The sequence below is a fragment of the Mus caroli genome, unplaced genomic scaffold, assembly GCF_978045245.1.
Source record: "Mus caroli unplaced genomic scaffold, Mus_caroli_1 scaffold_7, whole genome shotgun sequence".
Lineage (NCBI taxonomy): Eukaryota > Metazoa > Chordata > Mammalia > Rodentia > Muridae > Mus > Mus caroli.
In genome coordinates this window covers 144,715,213-144,732,414 of record NW_028227262.1, presented here as the reverse complement: position 1 = coordinate 144,732,414, position 17,202 = coordinate 144,715,213, and the positions used below count along the sequence as shown (strand labels likewise).

General features: G+C 41.3%; 1 protein-coding gene across 5 annotated transcripts in view; it reads left to right on the top strand.

Annotated features, from left to right (window-relative positions):
* The first annotated feature begins 366 nt into the window (after positions 1 to 366).
* The window catches only part of Casd1 (CAS1 domain sialic acid O acetyltransferase 1), a 45,010-nt gene continuing 28,174 nt past the window's right edge, over positions 367 to 17,202 (top strand). The window contains exons 1-5 of one of the 5 annotated variants that reach the window (XM_085840842.1): positions 367 to 424; positions 7,892 to 7,988; positions 8,546 to 8,666; positions 12,313 to 12,357; positions 13,803 to 13,865. In XM_085840842.1, coding sequence (XP_085696968.1) covers positions 7,966 to 7,988; positions 8,546 to 8,666; positions 12,313 to 12,357; positions 13,803 to 13,865 — 252 coding nt within the window. In that variant the 5' untranslated portion in view covers positions 367 to 424; positions 7,892 to 7,965. Of the gene's footprint in view, positions 425 to 702; positions 1,313 to 7,891; positions 7,989 to 8,545; positions 8,667 to 12,312; positions 12,358 to 13,802; positions 13,866 to 14,076; positions 14,145 to 17,202 lie in introns of those variants that run through there. The other 4 variants (XM_085840841.1, XM_085840840.1, XM_021165228.3 and 1 more) reach the window with 4 other exon arrangements.

Here is a 17,202-nt window from a genome sequence, read left to right as displayed (position 1 = left end):
CTATAGGCCCCTTTTCTCTAACATTCTAGAATGTTGAGAAGGGTCTGGAAGCACAAGGTTGGGGTTGGCTAAAAGTTGTAAAGAAGACTTGCCAACACCTCCAACTCAACAATGACTTACTTGTTCTAACCACAACTTGCAAATAGCCATTCTTGTGTACAAGGCAACTCAAGACCAAGGGTATGAATAACAATGCTTTTCAAAGGACACAGTGCTGGGTCTATTGATAATCACAAAACACTAACCAAGTTTAAGGGTTGCCATAGGCAACCAATCTGTTACCCTGGCCAACGTTAGTGTCAACAAAGATATTGTGTAAACATAAAGGAGAAAGGGGCTCTGAAACTGACACCCACACCAACTTAGACACACTGTACGAGATGCATCTACACCCACTGCAACTGGACAAACAGGACATTGGGCAGTTGAGTATTAAAGGGTGAACGTGGCTTACTCTTGAGTTGGGTGTTCGGATTTACAGCCACCCCAACACCTGGCCAGCATCTTAGGTGCAGAGGAACTTGCCAGACAGGTCGTGGGTGGCCTGCCATTAAGGCCCCACGACCGTGGGAGAGCAGAGAGTAGAAAGTCCAGAAAGGGTGTGATAGGGAAGCAGGTAGTGTACTTTTTTTCCGGAACAGTAATTCTATTGCCCTAACCTGGGCTCAGGTAGCTGCCAGTCCACTTGGACATAGCCCTGGAGCTGGCATCTGGGTCGGGCTGCAGGCCCTGGCCCTCTCCCCCACCACCCCCCATACAGTCATCATGCCTGTGCAGCCGTCGCCGCCCGCTGCCGCCAGTGACCCGGTGACCCCGGAGGCCCGTCTGGGCCCGGTGACCCCGGAGCCCCGGGCATCCGGACCCCCGTCACAGGCGCAGCCGCTATTAAGGCAGGAGGCTACCAGGGAGGAGGAAGGGGAGGAGACAGGCGGCCAGGGCGCCTGGGGCACCGGCACGGCTGAGCAACGGCGGCGGGGTTGGGGGGAGGCCGACGAGGGCACGGGGAAGGCCGGCGGCACGGAGGCCGCAGGCTCGGACCCCTCGGCCCGCGGTTCGGGCGACGGGCAAGGGAGCTGGCGGCCGCTTCTCGGCTGGCTACGGCGCCCGCCGCCCCAGTGCTGCCCCTGCGCGGCGCCCCTTCCCCGCTCCGCCGCGCACTGTTGTCATGGAGGAACCAAGATGGCGGCTCTGGCCTACAACCTGGGCAAGCGGGAGATCAACCACTACTTCAGCGTGAGGAGCGCCAAGGTGCTGGCGCTGGTGGCCGTGCTGCTGCTCGCAGCGTGCCACCTCGCGTCCCGCCGCTACCGAGGTGAGCCGGCCCTCCCCCCGGCCCGGCCCGGCCCGGCCCGGGGGAAGGCGGCGCCGCGGCCCCGAGCGCGGGAGGCCGCCCCCCGCCGCAGCACGCCCACGCGCCGGCGGCCTCCCGCGGCCCCGCGGCGCCCCACGTGCCCGGGCCGACCCCTGCGGGCCCCTGCCCCCAGCCTCCCGCCCTCGGGGCCACCGCCTGCTGGAGCGGGGCTCTGGAGGCGCGCTCGGCCCCGCGCTCCGGTGCAGGAGGTCGGATCAGGGGCCCCCGGGGGCAGCCCTGGCGGCACCGCCTCCAGGACGCTGGGGTCGCACACGGTGCGCCCATGGGGTCTGCCTCCTGCCCTGCCACTTCAGGGCCCAACGGTTAGACAGCTGCTTGGGCCGCCCTGCTTACTTTTGCCAAAAGGGCCAGTGTGGCTAAAGATGCCCATGGCCCACCTCCCTCCCGTGGAGGAGGTGCCACCAGCCTTTCAAACACTTTTCAAGAGTTTGGGTTGCACAGTTTTTGTTTTATTACAAATAAAGACACTGAGGCAGGGTTTTGGTTTTTGTTTGTTTCTTAAAGGAGTTAAGGAGTTGACCGGACTAGACGTGGGCGGGCAAACCAAATAGTTGAGCCTTTTGAAAGCTGGCCTTCAATATGGGTTTACATACTGGTGGAAAGCTGGAAAGGAACCAATGACCTCTTCTCAGAAGGAATTATCCTTCAGTTGTCAAGGGATATTTGCTTGTCTTTTTGATTGATTTTTCCCCCCTTTCCTTACGATAAATGCCACCAGGACAGTCACTGACAGTAGGAGGGAAATTATAATGATAGGATCTTTTGGTTTTGACCTTTGGTATCCTCAAAGTCATTATATGGACAGCTCTTGGTGACTGTGAGATAATTAGACAAATGTGACAGCCACGTGCACATTAGCACTGGGCCCATTTATACTGTACAGCCCAGTCACGAGAGTACTAGAATCTGAGCTGTCTTCCCATTTCACATGATCTCTCAAAGTGGAGGCCATTTTGGTCAAACTTGATGCTTTGTTTCTACCTACTCTTGAGTTTTCCAGATCTTATACTTTAGTATCATAACTGTATCGTTTAAATATATTATCTTACAAATTGCTTAATTGAATTAAAAAGATCCTTGTGGCTAATTCTCCAGTCCTCTACAGATTCATAGCAGATGACCTGTCAGAGCCTTGGCTTCTTACTGCTGACATCAAGAAAGCCTACATTTTCACATATACAACACAATTAGCAGTTCTGATGAGCCGACTTTTGATAACTCAGAGAACGTGTTTCTTTTAGATGTGATTAATCTTTTTTATGCTAGTTTGATATGAGATGACTGTCATCTAATTCACCTTTGTGTTTGTGATGTCAGTGGAGCTAAAGTTTATGATTACAATGCTGTCGCAAATGTAAACCTACTGTGCCCTGCCTGCTTGTCTCTTTATTGTACGTGTTGTCTTGTGCTAAGCTTGGGGAATACTAATTTTTAAATTTAGGTTATATTTTGCATCTTGCCAAGGTCTGTCATCATCAGGAGGAAAATAGAATGTCAGATGGGGCCTTATGAGTCAGGTTGTAAAGCCTCCTCCAGAAGGGACTTGTCAGTTTCCAAAGGTGCTTCAGTGCCTTGAGTGTGAAGCAGTACACCTGTCATATGTGCTTGTCCAGACTGAATATCAGGAACTTAGACCAGAGTCTGTGCAGGGGAAATTAAACATCTTACCAGGAACATTTTTGCCCTGGCAGTGTCAAACCATGTCAGGTGCCTCTCGCAGATATGCATAGGCTTGAATCACAGAGAATCATTTGGAATAAGAATGGACTTTCTGTCTTAGATGAACAGTGGAAAGTACATGAAATGCTAAGATCTTGGGTGTGTGAGTATGAACATGCATCAAATGTACACTCTCACACATACACCTCTTGCTTTGAAAGTTACTCCACTTCAAAGAATTATTAGAAAGTAAAGCTTCCCAAAACCGTGCATTAAATTGAGCACTTACTGTATGCAGGCAGTGTTTAAGGGCTTTTCGTAATTCATTCTGTTTTTAGAGCCTCTAGGAGGTACAGTGTTTCATCCCCCCACCCCCTTAACATTTCTGTAATCAAGAAGAGTCTTTAAAACTTTGATTGCATGTCAAAGTTTAATTGGTAACATTTTTTTCCTGTATGAAAAAATAATGATGTGTCTTAGATTCAGTGAATTAGAGAATTATTTACATTTTAAAGATGAAGCCAGAAAGGTTAAGCAAATTGCCTAGGAACATACAGCTAGTCAGTGGCTGAGCTGTGATTTAGTACCAGTCAGCTTGCCTGGTGCCATTGTGTTACAGACTGCCTTTCTTAGAGCTGGATGGAAGCTCTGAGAGATGAACTTAATTACTAGTGCTCGACACTTTAGAACTACTGATTTACTAGAAGCACAGCATCGTCCCATTTGCTTTCAGACAAAGAGATGATTTTCTAGAGGTCACGCGTATAGAACTTAAAACCATGGCATTCTTTTGGTACCTGGCTTCCCTCTCAATCTTCCTAAGCATTGAGCTTATAGTGTACAAACACTTTTGCTTTTTCTGCTTTTCTCTGCCTACAACATTCTCTCTTCTCTTGAAAGAAAATATTCCAGGACTCACTCTCTCGCTTGCTCTCTCTGTCTCTCTGTCTCTCTCTCTTTGAATGCTTCACTCAAATGTTGCCTTCACAGAAGTGGGAGTGGACAATTCAGTGTCTGCAGAGCAACTTGTCCTTGCTTACCATGTTGTGCTTGGAAGAATAGGTCTTGTTGTCTTACACACACACACACACACACACACACACACACACACACACACTGTGGGCTTCCAAGTAGATCTTTATGGTTTTTAAATAGCCAGAGCCTAACACACAGTAGGAATTCCATAGATAGGGTGAGGGGATGTGCAAATTTTATTTGGTTAGGTTGTGATTCTAAGTGAATTTTGTTTTCTAATCTCAATTTTAGGAAGAAGGGGTGTTTTTGAATTATTAATATTTCATATAATATGTTAGAATGAGCCTTACAATGCCTTCTTAAAAATACCCATGTGAGCATGATTATAGAGTAAGACCATGACTTCTGGCTAGAGTCTGGCTAGAGCCAGTATCTGAACCCTAAGCACACGTTTACAGTGGTAAAGCTAACTTCCTTCAAACTTGCTACGGTTCTTGAAATTTGTTTCTTTTCCATCACTAAGCCAAGGCCAGTGTTCCTGCCTCTGCTCCCAAATGTCAGGATCACTGTGCTCAGCTTTCTTGTTTGTTTTTCTAACATTTTTTGTTAACTCTTCTTTTTTAATGTGCAGTGGTGTTTTGCTTACATGTATGTTACATGTATGTCTATTCGAAGGTGTTAGAGTTCTTGGATATGCTCATTTTTCTAAAGGATCATTTAAGTGATGTTTTCAGCACTTGCTGAATCTTAGAGTGTTCAGTGTACTATATGTTCACTGTATGAAGTATTTTCATGGTTGGTGGTAGACAATACAATTTTAGTAGGGGGACTCAGTCTTGTGACATTTTGTTCAGAGGAAAACGCAGCTTGTAATTGATGAAGGACACTGAAGGTTGTCGTTAGTTGTTGCTGGCATGTTTTCAGTTTCCTGATTTGCTCATTTATTTACTTTTTTTCTTTCCTTTGTATTGTTGTAAAAAAGTCATGCATAAAAATCAAACATCAACAGCCACTAACTAGAAAGGTTATTCTAGTAACAATAGAATGAGGAAGAAGTGGCCATCCATGGAGATAACCTGAGTGTGGAGCCAGCCTTTTTAGAATTGCCTTCTTAAAAGTTACACTCCTGGTTGGATTTACCTGAGCACTTCCCAAGTTGGTTATATTAAATTAACTATCCGATTTATATTTGACAATTAAAAATAGCAAGCAGAGATTTGTTTTATCTTGATGTGGTTGGAAAGGATTTACATATAGTATACATAATTTAAAATGTGGTTTATTGTCTTAACAACTAGATACACATTTAGTGATTTAATCTGAAAGTATTTCCTTGCTAAGAAAAGAGAACATGTTTGGAATAGTAATTTTAGAAAATTTTGTAAATCATGTTATTTTTATTTTGTCAAATATGAAAAGACCAATCTTACTTATTAAGGGAAGTTATCACCAACCAGCTTGCATAAGAAAGAAGTTTGTTCTCGGAGAGAACATTTGCCGCTAAATGACTGTATTGATAGAGCTTGCTTACTGATCTCTGCAAGTCCCCTTTGCTGTATGACTTTCAAGGAATAACTTCAGGACATTAGACCTGTTGTTTCTTCAGGAGGGGGCCTAAGGAGCCAGGTGTGGGCAGCAGTACCAAGAATGAAAGAACTTTGCATATCAGGCCTCTCAGAACAGTAAGGAGACATGGCTATGTTAAGCTATAGGCATGGCGCTTCTACCTCCACATGGAGACAATGAGGGTGGTTTTGTTTGGGCTTTTAGTAAATAATAATAAAAGGTCAGGAATACAGCACTAGTTTAATACTTTGCTTTTACAACTCAGATTTCTTTAAAAACTAGTTGCTACTTCTAAGTTGATTTTACATGTTTATCTAAAAGGTAAAAATGCAATAAGTGTCAATTTTTCTTTCTCATTTTAAACTTACTCTAATTTACAATAGAAATTTTGCTATCATAAAAGAGTACTTGCAGGAGTGTTGTTTTTAGGAAAATAACTACATTGAGTTTTTCTGCAGTTCCTCCTTTAGTCATCTTTGGTTATTTTTGTGATCTAATTTTGTTTTTTTAGAGCTAGAATTACGTTTTAAAAATTGGAAAGAATTAAGAACTATTTATATTTAGAGATAGCTTATTAAAATCTTTGAAATAAAAATTCTTGCTTGGGGTACATTTATAACTACAAATTTTAATCTTGGTGTCCTGCATTTGTTAGACAGTTTCTCACCAGCAAGGTGGTGTAGTGTTGTGAATTTTCCCTTGCATTTTGTTTGGGACACTGAGACAATAGCACTTCTGTGTTGGCCCATCCTGCCTTCCACATTTATTCTTCTCATATGTATCTGCCAGGGCAGATAGATGAGTAGCTAGACTAAGGGAAGAAGGTGTGATGCTGAGGCTGTAGTCCAGTGGTGGGCTGAGCCTGCATCGGTGTGGTGCTGAGGCTGTGGTCCAGGGGTGGGCTGAGCCTGCATTGGTGTGATTGATGGTGAGGCTGTGGTCCAGTGGTGGGCTCCCCCTGCACTGTTCAGGAAGCCCTGGCATGGACCCAGCACCCCAGCAGATGGAAACAGCAGCCAGCTTGGAATTCCTCAACTCTTGCCCCAACATCTCAGGACTGGTTGCTTGTCAGTTCTCCTGTGCGCCTCTAACGAGACCCCTTAGTGCAGCCTGTAGTGACTATGAACCAAAGTTAGCTTGCTGTTAACTGGTAAGAAGGAACTAGAGGTTAACTTAAACGTCTATTTTACTACAAACATCTCCTCTTTCATCGTTTTGTTCCTGTGTATTTGGCTAAAGTAAAATAGAATGGCCAAAGGATAAGATGGCTCTGTCAATTTATACAGAGCTAGAGGGAGTTCCTAACCAGGCAGCTCTAAAACTAGGTTTAAAAACCAGGTTTCTAGATATGCTTGAGAAGACATGCATAGTAGCACACTTGTAGCTGTCGGAGGTCGATCCCAAGGTCCTTCTTGTAGCTCTTACACTTCTGGTTTTCTCACTCGGAAGCAGGGTTGACAAAATGCCATAAAAGCTTACTTCAGATTGAGACAGTGTCTGAGCAAAGAAAGCGGAAAACGATGGCCATAGCATTTAAGGATTAGATGTCCCTTACAGTCATCAGAGAGTCTTCCTCTGACATCAGATGGGAGCGGATACAGAGACCCACAGACAGACATTATGTGGAGAGGGAGTCTAAATTGCAGGTCTCAATCTGGGCCCTCCCCTCCCAGATCCAGAAGTCCAGGGAAGGTGGGGAGGAAAAACAGTAGGAGCCAGAGGGAATGGTGGTGACCAGGAGAACATGGCCCACTTAATCAACTAAAGCGGGCTCACAGGCTCACAGAGATGGAGGCAGCAAGGACAGGCATGGGGCCTCAATGGGTCTGCACCAGGCCCTTTGTATATACGTTACGGCTGTTAACTTAGAGTTCTTGTGAGACTTGTGAAGGTGAGAATGAGTGTATCTGACTTCTTTGCCGGCTCTTGAGACTCCTGTCCTCCTCATCTCCTTTCTGAAGAAGGAACAGAGAGCGAGGGGATGGGCCTGGGGTGAGGGGTGATGGGGGTGGGCTAGGAGGACTGGAGAGAGGGGAACTGTGCTTCTCTTATTGTATGAGAGAAGAAGCTATTTTTAATTAAAACAAGTCCCCTACAGGGTAAAGTGGGAAGGGTAAGCGGCCGGCCCGATTTCTTCTAGCATGGCAGTGTGTTGATGGGAACTGTGGTTCTCGTGGACGATTTGCATGCATCTGGAAGGCATAAGGAAGACTAGAAAACTTTACTGCCTGATTTCACAGGCACTAAGTAGGTCAGGATAAGCAAACTATAAAAATAAATAAGTACTAATATTTACACTACCATGCTTCACTGTTATAGGCAATGATTCGTGTGAATACCTTCTCTCGAGCGGCAGATTTCTTGGAGAAAAAGTTTGGCAACCTCACAGTTGTATGATGCATAAATACAAAATAAGGTAAAATATCTTCCTTTTGCTTCTTTTCTCTCCCAGCATAAATCTTGATATGTGGTGAGAGGCAGAGGCAAAGCAGGCACAGTATTTTTCTGTACAGGGGATCGGTGGGGTGGAACCTTCCTGATAGATAGAAAGCGGGGCTGTGCTGGCTTGGAGCTGATTCCAGGTGGAGTTTGCTACCCTGAAGCTTTAGAGGAAGGACTTTGACAAAACAACTTCATCTCAGGTAGCAGGTGACCAGGACAGGATGTGGAAAAGGACTTGCTCTGTAACCTGGATCCCTGGCCCCTGGTGCACTCTGAGTAATGGCATAAAGGCCAGTACAATTAGGGCACATCTTCAACATTTAATGCATGGGGTGTTTTTACTGAGTTAGGTGGTAATAAGGTAGTAAGTCAAACAGATCTGGTCACCTAATTCAAAGGCTGTGTGACTGGCTGTCTAACAGTTTATACTGTTTTATCCTTTGTAAAAATTATTATTATTAAGCTATGTTCTTTCTGTTTTAATTATGTTGGCTTTATTTATTTTAATTATTATTATTTTTTTAATTTCAGTGAAGCAAAGACTTGCCTTGTAGATAAACACATTGCGTTTATTGGAGATTCCAGGATCCGTCAATTATTTTATTCTTTTGTAAAAATCATTAACCCCCAGTTTAAAGAAGAAGGAAATAAGGTAAAGTAGTCTGCATCCCCCACTCGCCCCAGCCCCAGCCATCTCTTACTTACTATGCTGCAGCAGCACTGATCAAGTGGGGACCTAAGGAGGTGTGACAAGACAGACAGTGGGAGCTAAGGTTCATGAGCTGAGGGACAGTGGGAAGATGAATCTTTACATTTGGTTTTGGGAAAACTGAGGTGAAGCAGGAAATGTTTCTGTCATAGGGAACAAAGGAAAAGACCAAAATGTATAGGGTTAGCTATTGTCAAACAAGACCGATTTCAAATCAGTTGTTCAGGAAAGCCTTACTAAAAAGAAAGACAGGGAGAAAAGTACCCTAGAGCTTCCTAGTCCATGACGTGTTTGTTTTTAGTTCTATTTTTACTGTCAGTATATTACAGTCTTCAGTGTTCATAGTTACACATCCCTGCTTTCCCCACTGCTTGTAGTAGTGCACCTGTTACTGTGTGACTTAAGTATCGTCTTAAATGGCCACATATTATCAAGTGGTTACATCTAATTCCATATGCTTGCCCCATTTTTTGTTTTGTTTGGTTTGGGTTTTTTGGTTTTCTTGGGTTTTTTGTTGTGGGTTTTTTTTTTCTTTTTTCTTTTTTCTTTTTTTTTTTTAGTTTTTATAGTTTTCTTGAGATAAAAAAAATGACATTTCCACTTACTTTGTAGAATAAAAAGCCCTAATTTCTAAAATCCTTAATGTAGAATTTCTACAATGCAAATATCAACTGAAAGAATATAAGCAGTTAAGTGTCTATTTCTTGCTCACTTGCTTTAGTGTGTACTGTAGTTGGAAGATAAGTACGGGCTCTTTATCTTCTGCAGCCTTCCTTACCTGGCACTGAGCTCAGAACGGAGACAGCAGTGTTTCTCTGATGGGGACTTTCTCATTTTAAAAATAAATCATTCAGTGAAAACTAACAAGGCTTAATACGTTTGTATGTGTTAATTTGGGGAGAGTGACCTATCTCATTATAGCCTTCTATTTTATACATCTCTCTAATCCTGTCTTCAAGCTGCCTGTAGTTACAGATAGGGAATGGCAAAGGGTGGAAAGTGGAGACTCAGAGTGCAGAGCTGCAGGAGTGACTCCTGAGTGTGAAGTGGAAATCTGCCTGTCCCATGAGCTCAGCTGTGATGAGGAGCTCGGAAATGGAGTGCCCTACAGTAAGCAGCTATGCACACAGTGCTGATGATAGTGGGTCCTGCATCCTTAGGAACTGAGCGTCATAAGGATAATAGAAAACAGTGATGTTGGCTATATATGGTATTTGGTGTTTGTAAACGTACATTCCATTAATATACACAGACAACCTTGATTGCAAGAAAACTGTTTAATATTTATAGGCTTAGAATTCCTTCTGGAAATTAATAGTTTGACAATTGTTAGTTGAAAAAGCCACAATAGTTATGTCTACAGTATATGTTACGCTAATATCAATCTATCGATAGATAATATTTTAGGTCCTAGTGGAATACTTAAGTTTGCAGAAATTTCCAGTCATCCTGCAAATTACCAAACATGATACATTTTAACAAATACATTTAAAAAAATAAACACAAGAAAAGATAGTGTGACTCAACTTTAAAATTACATATACTAACAAATGGTCTCATTCTTCCCCACTGCTGATCAGACATTTGATAGATTACATTTTATATATTCTCTCTTCCCACACACTATGAAGGCAGATATTGTCGATTCTGTTTCAGTTGTTGTTGAATCGAACTTAGAGGTGTAAATTCCAAACAGAGAAGAAAAAAAATTAAAGAACACCCTGTAAGTCTGGTGTCAAGTATGTATTTTATATGTGTGTTTTCATGTGTACCTATATACAACATATACATCTATATATTTATCTCTATATATAAAACATACTTTACAAAGATTGTACATTTATAAAAAAAATAATATCTTCAGAATATAGAAGTCAAGAAAGATGGTAGAACTATTTAAAATAAAAATAAACACAAGTAACCTAAAAATTTAAGGTTCAGATTTCCAAATTTCCTTTGAAAAGAACACTTTCCTACTTAAGAAAGTGTCCCTAAAATAGGATGCATGAAGCTTTAGTAACAAAAAGAGTAGTGAGCATGTTCCTGCTGAAGGGAAGGAAGCCATATTAATATAAGACAGAATCGATACTTCAGGAAAAGCATCATCACCACAGAAAGTTGCGTTCTAATGACAAATTGTCAGATCACTGAGAAGATGGCAAAGTTGTGATGTTACCCTTAACACTAACATTAGTGAGGATTAACAGAACAAAATGTTGACAAATTAGTGGAGAACTTTCCCATTGCTCTCGATGAAGGATGGGCAAGCAAACAAAACTAACAGCCACAGCTAACCTGTGGGCATTCCTGACTACAGCCGTGTAGCTTGGTAGACGGTAATTCTGAGTTTGGTTTTTTAACCACATATTACTACATGAGCAAGCATGTCTCAGTTATGTCAGAAAACTTGTGTCATTCTTTCTGTTAGGTCATTTATGTTTGAGCTTAACTTGATAAAAGTTCTAGAAGCCTACAGAAAATTTCTTAATGGTGAAATGTTAGACTCAACTTCATTAAAATCAGGAGAGAATCAATGGTGTTCATTATTGCTGCATCTCTTCATCATTTTATTTGACTAGTTAAAACTGTGAAGATGTAAGGTTTGGAGACAAGGAGACTCAGGAGTCCACATGATGCAGTTATGTTCTTGGAAAAGGAGGGTAGCTGATCATAAGGTGGACATATAAACCTATAAACATTATATGCACAACTAAAATAAAGGTGTTAAAATTCAGTTAGAGTCTCTGCCAAAGCAATGCGGAACCAAAATTTTAAAAGTTTTACTGAACTAACAAAGGGGTGGGGGGTGGGGGCAACCAGTAAAGATGGTGTGCCTGTATGCACAAGAACTATGCAAAACTCTGCTGAAAGTTTAAAATGATGGAACTCAGTAAGGGATGGTGAAATGACTCATCATTGTAAAGAAGTTAGGTAAACCCAGATTGGCCCATAGGTTCAATATAACTCCGGTAACGTCCTAACAGAATGTGTTGTGCAACTGCTGGGTTTATCTTAAAAGGAAAAGCAATATACCATCAGTAACTCCAGTAAATCTTCAAAGTACGGAGCTGTTATACAATATAAAGATTTATCCTGTTGTAATAAAGGTAACACAGTGATGGAGTAGGCTAAACAAAGAAGCCAAATCACTCAAACAAGTTCTAAAAGGACACACACCCATGTGCAGACACATGCTCACACACATGCATACACACACATACACATCTGCAAGCACATGCAGGCACACACGCACACAAGCTCATCCACGTGTACAGGTAGTACTGAAGAGTCATGGATGAAGGCAGATCTGTTTAGTTAACGTCATTGAAGCACTTGATTATATGCATGAGAAGAGGGGAAATTAGAGCCCTACCTTGAATCATCAAAGACAGTAATTTGTTGGTGAATTTCCAATGGTCAAAACTGAAACTTTTTGAAAAAAAGATAAGAGAATATCTTTATTAACTTAATGCAGGGAAAAGGTCTTACATAAGAAAAACTGCTCACTGGAAAGATAGCAAGATGATGAATTTATCCTACAGAAACATTTATATACTAAAGCTTGTCCATTGGCTCCTTTCTATGCTAGCATGAAAACATTCCTTTTGAGGACAAGGCTGCATCAGTTAAAGTGGTAAGTTAATTTTAGTAATAAAGTCAAATGTTGAAGTTATATTCAAAAGTAAATTTATTTGTAGATCAGTTAATACTCTGTACATTTTATCCATAATAAATAGATTTCAGTGTATTCTTTTTGAGTATATGTAGATAGCTAAGTAGTAGAATTAATATCTATGAAAATTTTTATGAAATAAAATAAAAAATATTGGGCTCTCAGATTTTTATCCAGAAAGCATTAATCTTTTATAATAATTTGAAACCAGTGTGAGTTCGGGATTAATGTTCATTCAAGAACATATGTAGGGAGGCAAGGAGGACCTGGGCGGAGCAGAGGCAGGGGAACTAATCAGGATATATTATGTAAGAAAACGGGGGAATTACAGATCTTTGTCTCCATCATACTCTGTAAGAGTTCAGAGTCCGCGTCAGAGAGACTATTGGAGGCTCAGCTTTTACATGATCAGTGAAATTGTCAGAGACAGTATGTACCCAAAATTATTGAGGCTACCTTTTGAAAATATAGTTTGCCACACTGAGCTTTGAAAATAAAGCCTATCTGTTTCAAAGCATAAGTATTAGGAAACTCTGGAAGCCAGTCTAGTGGCTCATGCTTATGATGCCAAACTTACAGAGAGTAAATTAATTCAAAGATGGCCTGGGCAGAGGAGGAAGACCTTGCCTCTGAAAACAAAATCTTGAAGGAAGGCAATGTGTTAGCTTTATTATGGTTTGCTATGTAATTTAATATAGTGATAAATTATTAATGTCAGATACTTAAGAATACATGTACATTTTCTGAATTTCATGGTGAGAAATCCCTGGGAATTCAAGAAAAATATTCCTAGCCTAAAGAAGTTACAGGACATGGTAGTTTCGCACAAGTGTAAGTGGGGGTAGGATGACTGCCAAGAGAACAGGGCAGAGGGATAGACAGAGGAAGGAATGGACAGTGCTTTTCCTTGTGACCCAGTGGTGCTTCTTTCATCAAGGCCTTAAGGGTAAGGAGGATGCACCAAGCTCAGGGGTGAATCCACAAATACTCTGGGCAAAGTACTGCAAATGTGCAAAACTCTGGCAAAGGAGCACACAGGTGCCCTCCAGGAGCTGACAGCGATACGAAAGCTGGAGAGCAGGGTGAACACAGCAGAGGGAAGGCCAAGGGGCAGGCAAGGCGCATGCTGTCTCCTCCACAAGTTCAGGGCACGCCATTCTAAGGACAGTTTCAGGGTCTGAGTAGGGATTGCTCTGCTCAAACGTGGGACCTAGAGAAGAAGAGTATAGAGAAGAACTACCACAAGATTCTTGGGCAAATTGAGATGACAAATGAACATGTCTTAGGTCTTTTACTTTTAAGCCGTCTCTAGGAAAATGGTAATATTTATTTTGAGTAATGGAAATTAAAGTTCTTCTTTTTTTTTTTTTTTTTAACTTTTTCTTTATGTCTAACATTTCTCCCAGGATTTTCTTTGGCATCCAGAAGTTAATGGTTCCATGAAACAGTGTATCAAGGTGTGGACTGAGGTCTGTATCTGAAAACAAGCTTTTGTGTGTGTGACCAAATTTAACAAGCAAATGAGAAACCGTTTTGTCCTAAAGTATGTGAGATGGATTCTAGGCTTTGGCTGAGATGAGTAAGTGTTATTAAACATCACTGTCTGTCATCACCATGGAGATGACACTTAGACTCTCCATTTATGACGTCAGCTCCCACTGTGCTCTCACTGGGAATTCAAACCTGGGGTGAAACACACAAGAAAGAAGGGTCAAGGTGAGGCCAGATGCTGGTCATGGAAGTCAGTGGTAAGGAGCTTGCCTAGCATGCATTAGGCCCTGAGCTCAGGTGGTGATGGGGCCAGCTGGGGACGGGAGTGGGGTAGGAATCGAAGAGAGAAGAAGAGAGAGACATCAATTGCGATTCATTGATTGATTAGTTGGTTGTTTGATTGGTTGATCAATTTGATGCAATACTGAGGTATATAGTAAGCCCCTATCATTTTTTTCATCAAACAAATAAAATTTATTTAAAAATATACTCAGAATTCACATTTTTTGTCATCAAAATAATTTATAATAGTTAAATGCCTCTTAAATGTACATGATATCTTCTGAAGCTAAAAATAATATGCATTCAACCAGTTTTAAAAATCTATTTGGGGGCTGGTGAGATGGCTCAGTGGGTAAGAGCACCCGACTGCTCTTCTGAAGGTCCGGAGTTCAAATCCCAGCAACCATATGGTGGCTCACAACCATCTGTAGCAAGATCTGACTTCCTCTTCTGGAGTGTCTGAAGACAACTACAGTGTACTTACATATAATAAATAAATAAATCTTTTAAAAAAATCTATTTGGAACATTAAACATGATAGAAGTAGAAAAAAAAATCTCTTATGAAGTTCTCTATGAAAGGAAATTGTATAAAGTTCCTGATTAAACAGAAACCATTCCATCTCCAAGGTAGAATATGCAGTGTAACTCTGGCTTCATAGAATGAATTGGGTATTGTTGCTTCTGTTTCTATTTTGTGCAATAGTTTGAAAAGTATTGGTATTAGAACTTCTTTGAAGACCTGATAGAATTCTGCACTAAAACCATCTGGTCCTGAGCTTTTTTTGGCTGAAAGATTTTAATGACTGCTGCTATTTCTTTAGAGTTTATGGACTGTTTAGATAGTTTATCTGATCCTGATTTAACTTTGGTACCTGATTTGTCTAGAAAATTGTCCATTTCATCCAGATTTTCCAGAATATAGGCTTTTGTAATAGGATCTGATACGTTTTTGAATTTTCTCAGTTTCTGTGATGTCTCCCTTTTCATTTCTGGTTTTGTTAATTTGGATACTATCTCTGTGCCCTCTGATTAGTCCACTAAGGGTTTATCTATCTTGTTAATTTTCTCAAAGAATCGTCTCCTGGTTTGGTTGATTGTTTATACAGTTCTTTTTGTTTCTACTCAGTTGATTTCAGCCCTGAGTTTATTTCCTGCCTTCTACTCCTTTTAGGTGTATTTGGTTCTTTTTGTTCTAGAGCTTTCAGGTGTGCTGTCAAGCTGATAGTGTGTGCTCTCTCCAGTTTCTTCTTGGAGGCACTCAGAGCTGAGTTTTCCTCTTAGCACTGCTTTCATTGTGTCCCATAAGATTGGGTATGTTGTACCTTCATTTTCATTAAATTCTAAAAAGTCTTTAATTTCTTTATTTCTTCCTTGACCAAGTTATCATTGAGTAGGGCATTGTTCAGCTTGTTGCTATTGAAGACCAGCCTTAGTCCATGATAGGGTGCGTGTGACCGATTATGTGGTAAATTTTGGAGAAGGTACCATGAGGTGCTTAGAAGAAGCTATCTTCTTTTGTATTAGGATGAAATGTTCTATAGATATCTATTAAATCCATTTGTCCCATCACTTCTGTTAGTTTCACTGTGTCTCTCTTTAGTTTCTGTTGAGAATGGGGTGTTGAAGTCTCCCACTGTTATTATGTGAGGTACAATGTGTGCTTTGGGCTTTAGTAAAGTTTCTTTTATGAATGTGGGTGCCCTTGCATAGATGTTCAGTATTGAGAGTTCTTCTTGGTAGATTTTACTTTTGATGAGTATGATGTGTTCTTCCTTATCCTTTTTGATAACTTTGGTCGAAAGTCGCTTTTATTCGATATTAGAATGGCTACTCCAGCTTGTTTCTTGGGACCATTTGTAAGCCCCTGTCTTAAATAAGCACAAATAATCTTCCAGCAGAAATGTGTTCTCTTGATACCTTTCTGAGGCTTTCTTATATAACCAGGGACTAAGAGGAACTTTCTTTGGTTTTATCATTGTGTTTATGACCTAGCAGGCAGGACTAGTAAATTCCATCCTATAATCTGTTAAATTAGAGAAATTAGAACAGCAAGTGTGTTCTTGAGGTCAGAAAATTCCTAGGTTTTGGATGATGCCTGTATTTTTCCCCCTAGAGGCATTTACATTTGTCATGAATAAAACAATATTTATCAGTATTGACACTATTTTGCATAATGAAAATTTTACACCAATTTACCCTTCTTGATTTATAATAAATGTCTAAAACTGAAACACATCATGGAACAGATAAGTATTTTAGGGTTGCATTGAAACCTAGCCTCCATTTATAATACATTTGTTTGAGACAGTGTTCAAATGTGTGGACCACAGTGGAGAACAGATGGGACTAGCAGAAGTCTGAGTGTGTCTGGAGGTCACACTTTGGTTTGGCTTCTTTTTATTTGGGGGAGACTTGATAATGCATAGGATAACTAACTACACACCAGAATGTAGAGTGGACGACATTCGCTTTATTTACCTATGCTTCTAGATATTTGAGAGTGGATGTCCTAAAGGACATTAGATTGCATGTGTTTTGAGGGTAGTAGACATCTAGTGAAAGTAGTAAGGAGAAGAATGCCAGGGTATAGCAGAGAAGACATAGAACAGCCAGCTCACCTGCAACGAAACCAGCTGCTGCGTATGCTGGGTTTGGTAAGTGTGAAAATCAAGCCAAAGGTACTTTGGTAAATTTGGTGAGTTTTAGTATAGATTGGGTGTCATTTAGAAGGAATTTGCATAGAAAAACTTGAATAAGTCGGAATTTAGAGATTGGAGAGGAAGGCTTCTGGGGAAATGAATTATCTTGACACGGCAGTGGAAGGAAGAGTGGAGGAACTGAGCCGTGACAGCACATGGAGAAGGCATCTTCAGTGGAGCTGGGCCGTGAGGTGCTGTTAACTAGGTAAGATGAATGAACTGCTGGGATTGGCAACTCAGCGTTCATTAGTGGGCACTACGACGGTTTAAATGGATGGCTTACATCCAAATTGAAAGCCTGGTAAAGTGAGGCCTAAAGCTGAGAGAGAACC